This window comes from Myxocyprinus asiaticus, chromosome 34 (assembly GCF_019703515.2).
Source record: "Myxocyprinus asiaticus isolate MX2 ecotype Aquarium Trade chromosome 34, UBuf_Myxa_2, whole genome shotgun sequence".
Taxonomy (NCBI): Eukaryota; Metazoa; Chordata; class Actinopteri; order Cypriniformes; family Catostomidae; genus Myxocyprinus; species Myxocyprinus asiaticus.
The window spans coordinates 8931511-8942102 of record NC_059377.1 but is presented as its reverse complement, the minus strand read 5'-3'; the positions used below and the strand labels follow the sequence as shown (position 1 = coordinate 8942102).

The window sequence follows — 10592 nt, the reverse complement described above, 5'->3', positions numbered from 1 at the left end:
TTTAACAGAAACAAATCATCCTTGTTGATTAAAGACCGACAACTCACATGTGGATTCAATGTTTTTATTTTCATTTAGATATGCATTTACACGCATATTATAAAGCAAATATACAAACATCATAAGCTGTTCTGAACAAGTTAGAAATCATTGGCCCTAGCCTCTGATCTAATTTTCATACAGATAAGGGCAAAAAGGCTCAAAACATAAGAAAAATAAACTAAAGAAATGAAAGGAACAATAACAAAAACAAAAGCAGCTTGTTGCATTGGATCAGTTTTGAGAGATGACGGAGCAGCACCAGAACGGCAGCGAGAAAGACGAACAGAAATGAACTCTTGAACGAGATACACGTCAGGCAGGGGACTAGAACAATGCAAACACAAGGGTCAGACACTCGGCACTCCGAGGCGGCAGAGTCTGTAAACTGCGAGTGCCGCAGATGTATGCAGGGGTCAAAGGTGAGCCTGAGTGCCGTCTTTGGTAGGCGGTTGGTTGTGTAGTCCCTAACCGTTGAGTGTGTAGCACAGGGACGAGAGGAAAATGCCACGCCACCTCATAAACATTCAATTCAGCCTCATCCAAATACATTTGAATTCTATAAGACACAAACTGGAGAAACAAACTTGTTTTTTTATGATCCAAAAGGCACCATGAGTCAAATACAGACAGAAAAATGAAAATCACTTAATCGTAAGGCGGTTCAAATGACCTGAATGTGATTACCATCATAGCCTTTGAAATTTAAGTAGATTGATGGTTACATTGTTTAAAGAGAACGCAAAGCCTTCTGATTCATATATATAAACCAATCTCAGACAGTTCACACCCATTTCAGTGGAACTGGCTTTGCAAGGACTTTTTTTTTTGGAAAACATTCCTTCTCCATGACACATCCCATTAAAATATTATGGGTTTGGTGGCAAGTCCCATTCCTACCAGCAGGGGGCGCCCAAACAGCTTCATCCAGCACTACACAGGCTCTTCAGCTGGAACCAGCACCCTAACAAAGGGCTTCAACATAACAAAATAAGCGGTGACGCTAGATGAGAGAAATCATACCTTTGAAAAGAAGCCCAAGAAATTAGAAACGTATTCATTTACAAGAAGATTCACTGTGGTAAAAAGGGAAACCTATTGCCTGGTCCCTCGTGGTCTTGTCATTATGAACAACTCAATGAGGGCGTCGGATCTGTACCAAAATCACCCTTGCATTTGAGTAGATGCAGATTCCTCCAACTAAAGCTATATGTTGGGTAACTGAGAGTATGTGTGTAAATATGTCTTGTGAAGGTGCCTGAGTATACGGGTAAATCTCACAAAACCTGTCTAAAACTTGCCCAGGTCACATTTCACCCCAAAATCGAAAGAAAAACAAGAACTTTAGTTAAGAAAAAAAAATAAAAAACGCCTATTTTTAGGAGATTTGTTTTTGCATTGTGACATTATTTTAAGATATATTTTCATGCTAAAACACATTTCCCTCCAAATTCTTATCAGAATTTGATTTTTGATTTTTTTTGTATTTCCTGAAGTACCTTCAATTCATGCTGATTTAAAGAAAACATAACAGCACTTTTTCCCTGTACTACAGTAAAAAAAAAAACTAAACAACAACAACTGTATAACAGTCCTGAGAATCCAATGAAAATCACCATTGGGAATAATCGGAAATACAAAAGAAACCCAATAGATAAATGTCCAGATGTATTGCGGTAATGAGAATTTGGGGGAATTACTATTTACCCCCCAGTAATCAAGTAATTCTACTGTAATTACAGATTTTTGGGTGGCATTAAATGTCAAAAATAATGTTACAAAGCAAAAAAAAAAAAAAAACATTCGTTAAACAACGAAAAAAAGGGAGGAAAAAGCCTATTTTTGGAGATTTTTTTTTGCATTGTAACTTATGCCAAAGCACATTTCCCTCCAAATTTTCATTACCATGATGCAAAAATGTTATTCTCATTACTGTAATGCAAAAAATAATATATAAATATATCAAATTTAAACAGTATTTATATGTAACGTTACTATTTGTTGTATTACCTTTTTAAGTATTTTAATAAAAAGTCATTTTTCCTGTAAAATGGTAAAAAAAAAAAAAACACCATTGAAAATAATGGGAAATACACAAACTCAATAGTTAAACTTCCAGATGCATTACAGTATTTGGGGGAAGGATCATTTTTACCAAAGTAATCCCATAATTTTACTGTAATCTCTGGGAAGTCACTTATAGGTATCGGAGGACTTGTCATGAAAACAATGTTACAATGCAAAAAAATCCTAATGATCCTAAAAAAGGGGTTTAATTTTCTTTTTGCAAAATATTTAGGGTGAAATATGACCTTCGTCATGAAATATGACTCTTCGTGAGATTCACCACACACTCATTCCTCACTAATGAGGTTGTTGATCAGAGTGACCCTGAACACTGAAAGAGGCATATGTGATTGACAGCTACATCATTATCATGTCATCTTCAGTTTCTGTGCATCACTTGCCGCCTTACATTCATCTGTTGCCTTTCCGAATCTTGTCAGAGCTTTAGTCCAACTGTATACCCAAGCTAACAGACCCTTATACATCCTGTTATTAAGAAGTGAGCCTTTTTAACCATTAAGGAATATCCTGCCCTTGACCGGTGGCATTCATTCTTCAACATTCGATTAATCCGACCTTGAAATACAACCTCCATGAAACTCATACAAGCTTGTATTTAAAATTTTGTGTGCAATCCTTGGTTATAAAGTGGATGTTGAGGTTAGCTTTAAAAGCTAGGATTTGGGTTAACTCAAACCTTTCTTGTTATATCTCTGTTTGAATACAGGCGTTACGCACAGGGCTAGTCGGCTGAGGGAGGTTGTTATTGCGTTCTTTAGGCGAGCTCAAGCTCGCACCAGCATCCAGATCAGCTGAACAGATTAAACTCATGTTCTCCTCCGCAATGTAGCAAAGGGGGCGCTCGGCTGCTCCGTCAGGGGTGAGAGGGGCTACCAAAGCCTGGGGGAGACTCGTAGAGGCAGGACAGTTTTCCAACCGGTCGTGCTCGACTTCAGGGAGAGGGCTGACTGCTCCGCCCGTGTTAGGATGTCGACCGTGAGTCTCATAGCAGGGGGGTCTGCAGGCTTCCAGGTCGGAGCAGCTGAACTCAGAGAAGTGGCTGGAGTGCGAGTCAGCTACAGAGGGTAGGCTGCCACTCAGAGAGGGCGAGTCTAACTCGCTGGAGTTGGTGCTGCGCTGCTCCAGCAGCTGGGCATCCATATCTTCACGAGTCTCGTTGATCTTGGTGCCTCCGCTCTTCTTGCGCAATTTGCCTTTACTCTTCTTGCTAGAAGAGGAGGAAGAGGTGGAGGAAGGCTCCTTAGCCCAGCGGGAAGAGCCACACTTGCCCTCGTGGGGACAGCCGGAGGGGCAAACGCTGGCACCGTGGCCACCACTGCTGCCATCGTCCATACTGCTGCTACCGCTGTGGTGTCTGAGCTTCCCACGTTTAGATTCCACATCCACCTGCACCTCCATACTGTTCCCATCTCTGGTACAAACGAACATAAAAGTTTCATTAAATTTAAGATAAACAGATCAAATGACCAAACACTCAGTACCTTTACATGCACTTCAAAAGTTTGATTTCAGTCAGACTAAAAAAATAATCTCTCCTTAAAATGTCACGTCCAGTCCATTTTTTGTGGAGTCAGACTAAAGGCTCCGGTATACTCGAGGAGAAGTTCTTCTTTGATCTTTGCTCAGAGCCAAAAAGAAGATCGAAACAGCTGAGCAACGGTATACTGTTACCGGCCATGTCGCTGGGGGAGGCGTTTAGATGTGCATTTAAATTTGAGAATGCACAAGACTACATGTAACTAATGTCTCATTCTATGAGTAGAATTCACATGAGGTCAGTAAAAGAAGCCGTTTTAACCACTCGATGATTTAAAGTAATATTTATGCAGTAGATAACGTGTAATTTGTTGTGCTTACATTCTACATTCATAGCGCTAATGCGTTAACACACTGTACGAGGCCATATAATGCAGTGGTTACACTCTTATTGTAATTTATGATGACAGTGATACTATTGATACACTTTCTGATTTCATTAGTCATTAGTGTAGGAGAGCACCAGGAAAAACACTTGGTGACAGAATCTCTATGGATTACAATATGCATTTATGATGCATTTGACTTTAATGTTACTGCTTTGTTCACAATTGTATTAACAACCTTTTCGGCCAAGTTACAACCGCTATTAAGCTTCCCTAATTTGTTGCCATTTCTAAATGTAAAAAAGGTGTTTAATTTCTATCAGCTATATGAATACAGACCTGTCCAGAGGCAAGTAGGCATTGAGAATGGATCCAGCCATTGCTTTGGTGCTAGCGTTGTCGCTGATTGTCCCCAGACTGACAGTGCCAGACTCCCCACTCAAACTGCAGCGCTCTTTCTGTACATCAGCTTGAACCTCCAACCTGAGACACAAAAGAAACAGCTACATTTACTCTCATGCATGCACACTCAAGTAGACATGTTTCAAAACCTAGAGAGCCACTTTTGGGCAACATAAGCTTCTGAATGTTTGATTCAAAGATTCAGAGCATGCCTATGGTGTCCTAAATACTGTCTAATCAAGCTGCTCACTAGGTTTTAAAATGGCCAACGAGAGAGACAATAATCTAAACAGAGCTCCAAGTTACACTAATCTGAACATGTAAGAAGCCCTGGTAACAGTAAATGTAAGGGTCATAGCAACTCAGGCTAATTAATGGACTTTTCTGGCAATAATTGGGCACATGATTTATTACCAAGCCTCAAACACACTGACAGCACTAGACACCAAAGCAACATTGGTAAATGTCATTCTGATTACAGCCACTGCAATTGGCCACTTCATTTTTGTAAGTCTTTCTTTTTAAATTTACCCCTGTTCCATTCAACTCTCTTAAATGCCTTATGAACATTGCAAGCATAAGTAAACATTGCTGTCTCAATAAATATAGGATGTTTTGTAAGTTTCACAGACCTGTTAAAGCAGTTGACCATGGCACTTCCTGACAGGCTGCCGGTGATGCTGGCGCCGGCGAGAGCCATAGTGCTGGCGTTCTCACTCAGGTTGTCTCTCATTGCTCCGATACGATCCATGTGGCTCCCGCTGGCACTCAGGCTGCCCGTTAGACCCCCAACGCTGCCCTCGCTGATGCTGGGGTTATGCCTGGTCTCTGCTACTGAAGTGCTGTCTGTGGAAAGACAGAGAGTACTAGTTATTAAGCAGCAATACTGTGCTTTTCAATGTGAGGGATCAAGGGATCTGATGTAATTAGCAGTATAGCTTCAATGATTGCACCTATAAGCCCAATGTTTCACATATTACATATAAGCTTGTTTCCAAACCACTCAGCCTGTAGCCTACATGGCACATCAGGACAAAAGCTACTTGTTCCCAGTGATACCAGAGCTTCACGGGAGATATTTGGTGCATGAAAAACAAAGCTATTTGATGCTTGAGTATCAGGAGCTGTGTCTGGAAAAGGATAAGCTCAAGGTCTGATTATTTACATTTATGCATTTGGCAGACGCTTTTATCCAAAGCGACTTAACATTTTTGTAGGGGTTCTGAAAAAACGAGACCAATTTTTGGCAATTAGTCCACATTGTGTAAATGGTGAGCTTTTAAATTTTAGGGTGAAAAATTGCAGGCGGCAGCCCAAAAATGCCCCAGAGTTGAAGTGATTAAAGTACAATAAGCATTGTTGATCCGCCGGTCTCCCTGTATCATCCACACTGACAATAACATCAGTTCTCACCAGGAGATCATGAGGTAAATTAACCTGAAATGTCACCGTCACCAGTGTAGAGGTATGTTATTAAATTTTTCATGCAGTGTGTTATTATTTGACTTAAAAAAAAAAAAGAAAAAAAAAAAAAGTATAATACATCCCAGAATCTACAACGTGAAGTTTTAATGAACTCAAATCTGTAGCTTCTATACAAGTTATTATTAACAGTAAATTAAACAATTCACAAATTCATACAAAACAGAGCCTGAAAGTATGAAAAATACACTAAACTGAAAATATATTAAGAAACCCACTTTTTTCTCCACTGTTTACATTCACTTTAGACATCACTCTGTGTTTACATGAATACCTCCACCAAGACGGGCATTTTGGCAGAATTTTTAAATGTATTTGACCGTTCAGGCGCGCATTAGCGCAAGCATTTTCTGAACACGCGCATGTTCAGCACACACACATACACCACCTGTCAATCAAACAGGGCACAGCTGTTACTAGATCACTAGTGAATTATAAAATTACGTGTTCTTAATTACTTTTAACAGCAGAATAAGAATATTAACTTTCTAATAAGTTACACAGGCCTAGCCTATCACAAATATAGCTTTTTTGTTATTGATGTTTTAATCAGTCTGCTTGTCCGGTCGGGCAAGTAAAATTCTCTTTCACTTTCCCCTTCAAAAATCCAATTTTGTCCCAGACAAGTGTTAATGTTGAGCCCTGTGAGCCCCAAAGAAATTTGACTGACTGGGAGTGAGAGATGCTTTGTCGAAGCAACGGTGCAAAACACAACGTTAGAGATCTATTATGTTATTATGAGAAGTGTACAAATATTTCCGGTTCATTATGAAACTGTGGCGGGACAAAGTAGATTGTGGCAGGCCGCCACAGTCTAGGAAATGAATGGGAAACACTGTGACTGACAAATCACAAATGAGTGATAGCCAAGGCTGAGACTGTTGAAGAGAGAAAGAATGAGGCAAAAAGAAGAAAGATTCTAATGAAAATTATAAATGTAATTACTGTGACGTCATACCGCAGGAAACCCTGTTTCCAGGTTCTTTCAAGCAGCAAATTTCAATGGTTGAAATAGGCAGCGCTGCAGTTTAATACTCTTAAGCTTTATAGAATGTAATAATGTCTGTTAATGTGAATAAAAGTTATTATAAAAGGAATATCTATGGTTTACAGTGAAGAAATGATGTTGGTTCTTTTCTGAAATATCAGCAAAACAAGTTTAAACTTGGATCAATGAGCCTGTATGATTATGTCAGACATGTAGCAGGTTGATGAATACACATCCTCAAATGTTTAACACACCTCTAAAGATTAAGAATTTGGGTACTTAGAAACGAAAACTACCATCAGACATAAAATGTCTTAACTGCTTAAATTATTAACCCACATGCAATAAATAAAAATATTTGACTTCAATATGATCATATTCCATATTAAAACTTAACCACACCATCTTTTTTCCAGAGCAGCCTGTATTTCTCCTGAAGTTACCTGTGGGTTTTTCTTTGTATCCCGAACAATTCTTCTGGCAGTTGTGGCTGAAATCTTTCTTGGTCTGCCTGACCTTGGCTTGGTATGAAGAGATCCTCGAATTTTCCACTTCTTAATAAGTGACTGAACAGTACTGACTGGCATTTTCAAGGCTTTGGATATCTTTTTATATCCTTTTCCATCTTTATAAAGTTCCATTACCTTGTTACGTAGATCTTTTGACAGTTCTTTTCTGCTCCCCATGGCTCAGTATCAAGCCTGCTCAGTGCATCCACGTGAGAGCTAACAAACTCATTGACTATTTATACACAGACACTAATTGCAATTTAAAAAGCCACAGGTGTGGGAAATTAACCTTTAATTGCCATTTAAACCTGTGTGTGTCACCTTGTGTGTCTGTAACAAGGCCAAACATTCAAGGGTATGTAAACTTTTGATCAGGGCCATTTGGGTGATTTCTGTTATCATTATGATTTAAAAAGGAGCCAAACAACTATGTGATAATAAATGGCTTCATATGATCACAATCCTTAAATAAAAGACAGTTTTTTTGCATGATCAATCATATTTTCAAAATCAATGCCAAAATTTCACAATTTCTGCCAGGGTATGCAAACTTTTGAGCACAACTGCATGTCAAAGCGACAGCTCTTTGGAAATTAAAAACAGCCATTTGTGATCAGAGTTTGCACGATTTCTTCGTAAAAAAAAGTTCATATCCACCAACAGCTGCTGCGGGTCAACTGAGTCTAATAGAGCAGACGCAATAATGACGGCGACACGAGAATTCTATAATCATTTAATCAAATCCAGAGTATTTCCTGATCTGGTGGAAATTTAAAGAAGCCCCAATCTCCAATAATCTGTGGGAAATGGGGTGTTTCAACCCCAAAAACAATTTCAGCACAATTTGAGCAAAGCGCCCATAGACAGCAGTTCTTTTCTGGGCTACCAAAAGAACCCAGAAGGGGTGAGGCGGCGCATTTGTTTGTAATCAGAAACTTAATCTATAGGCCGATAAAGGTTTTGAACATTGTTTGCCTTATCAGTTGTTTGACATTGACCATGCTAGATTCTCTATTACATAGCTGTTGACAACCATGTGTCTGCCTTTAGTGAGGGCCATTTACCAGTAACAGCTGCTCCGGTGCCCACGTTCATTTCATTCTCCTCATCAAACTCGATGCGCACGCCTTTGCCATTACCAGCAGACACACCACAACCACCGCTGCGACACAGGGAGATTGGCACCACGCCGTAGACATATGCCAACATGATGGGTACTCCAATCCCTACATAAACACACATTAAAACATGTTACAAAATACTTACTCTATAGCAGTAGTCACATTTAGACTGGACAGCAGATTTGATATCAGTACAACTGCATTTGCAAAGGAGCAAAAGAAAAGTGTTACATATGTATGATGTAAGTCATAAATCATCTGCTGTAAATTTAAAGTGACTTAGTAAGCACAAAAGAACGAAAAAGGAAGTTGACGAGCCTGCTTACCGACAGTGACAGCAGCAACCACTGGAGACACGATCACTGACAGTGTCACACCACCTGCTATCACCAGGTTCCTCTTGTGCTTGGAAATGTCCTTACCCTCATAACGATTATGAATCTGATTCAAAGAATGAGTGATTAGAAACATTGCTCTCTGGCGTCACAATCCTCATACATATTCATCTCTTGACTTAATTACTCTTTAGTTATTCATGATGCTTATATAATTTCATTGCCCGATAGATGATATAACAAGACTCTCTTAAATATCAAATGGGGCTGTGTGTGATAAGACATGTAGGGCATATCATTTTACAAATCAAAGCTCTGTTAGAATTCAGGTCAGATAAACAGACCATAATGGAAATCCCTCCCTAATAAATTTCAGACTGAATCATGCATGTTTTAAAAGTTTTTATTCATTGTACAAGTGACTCAGTGTACAGTGGGTTAATCTGGCTCACAGAGACAAGCTGCACATTAAGTCCTACATATTCAAATCCAAAAAGAGAAGAGAAAAAGAAATTCCACATAATATATAAATGTTGCCTGCTTAAAAAAAAAAAAAATTACATCTTGACTCATTTTTCTATAGTGCTAAATATATTGCATGTCAAACAGCACCCGTTTCAATGAGTGCTTATAAAAAGCAACAGTTTTTCTAGTCAGACAAAATGGAAGGCCCTTATCTTTTAGTAATAAAAGAATCTCAAGAAACCGGTTTACAAAGCAAGCTATAACAGGAAATGACAATTGTCAAGAAATTAATAATGTACAAATTTTGCTCTTATGAACAGAAATTGGTACTTTTATTCACCAAAGTGGCATTCAACTGATCACAGTGTATAGTCAGGACATTAATAACATGAAAAATGACTATTACAATTTGAACAAACTACTTCAAAAAGTGTTCTCATAAAAAAAATTAAAAAAAAAATGCTCCACGTACAGAAATGACAGCTTTGCAGATCCTTTTTTTTTTTTTTTAATTTGGAATGTCCAATTCCCAATGTGCTTGAAGTCCTCGTGGTGGCGTAGTGACTCGCCTCAATCTGGGTGGCGGAGAACGAATCTCAGCTGCCTCCGCGTCTGAGACAGTCAACCAGCGCATCATATCACGTGGCTCGTTGAGCGCGTTACCACGGAGACATAGCTCGTAGAGGCCCACACTACCCACCGTGGCAACCTACGCATGACTCACCATGCGCCCCACCGAACCACATTATTGCCATCATGAGGAGGTTACCCCGTGTGACACTACCCTCCCTAGCAACCGGTCCAATTTGGTTGCTTAGGAGACCTGGCTGGAGTCACTCAGCATGCCCTGGGATTTGAACTCGCGAACTCCAGGGGTGGTAGCCAGCGTCTTTACCACTGAGCTACCCAGGCCCCCCAGCTTTGCAGATCCATGGCATTCTAGCTGTCAGTTTGTCCAGATACTCAGGTGACATTTCACCCCACACTTCCTGTAGCACTTGCCATAGATGTGGCTGTCTTGTCGGGCACTTCTCACACAACTTACAGTCTGATCCCACAAAAGCTCAACGGCATTAAGATCCATGACGCTCTTTTCCAATTATCTGTTGTCCAATGTCCGTTTCTTTGCCCACTCTAACCTTTTCTTTTTTTCCTGTTTTAAAAGTGGCTTTTTCTTTGCAATTCTTCCCATAAGGCCTGCACCCCTGAGTCTTCTCTTTACTGTTGTACATGAAACTGGTGTTGAGCAGGTAGAATTCAATGAAGCTATCAGCTGAGGACATGCGAGGCGTCTATTTGTC

The 10592-nt window shown here is 39.7% G+C and overlaps 1 protein-coding gene across 1 annotated transcript in view; it reads right to left on the bottom strand.

The window, feature by feature from the left end:
• Positions 1 to 48: 48 nt before the first annotated feature.
• LOC127424836 (E3 ubiquitin-protein ligase RNF19A-like) overlaps positions 49 to 10592 on the bottom strand; it is a 49641-nt gene continuing 39097 nt past the window's right edge. The window contains exons 6-10 of the mRNA XM_051670296.1: positions 8818 to 8932; positions 8435 to 8596; positions 5024 to 5237; positions 4329 to 4472; positions 49 to 3538 (exon numbers count right to left, since the gene is read on the bottom strand). Of these exons, the coding sequence (XP_051526256.1) occupies positions 2812 to 3538; positions 4329 to 4472; positions 5024 to 5237; positions 8435 to 8596; positions 8818 to 8932 (1362 nt within the window). The 3' untranslated portion in view covers positions 49 to 2811. The remainder of the gene's footprint in view (positions 3539 to 4328; positions 4473 to 5023; positions 5238 to 8434; positions 8597 to 8817; positions 8933 to 10592) is intronic.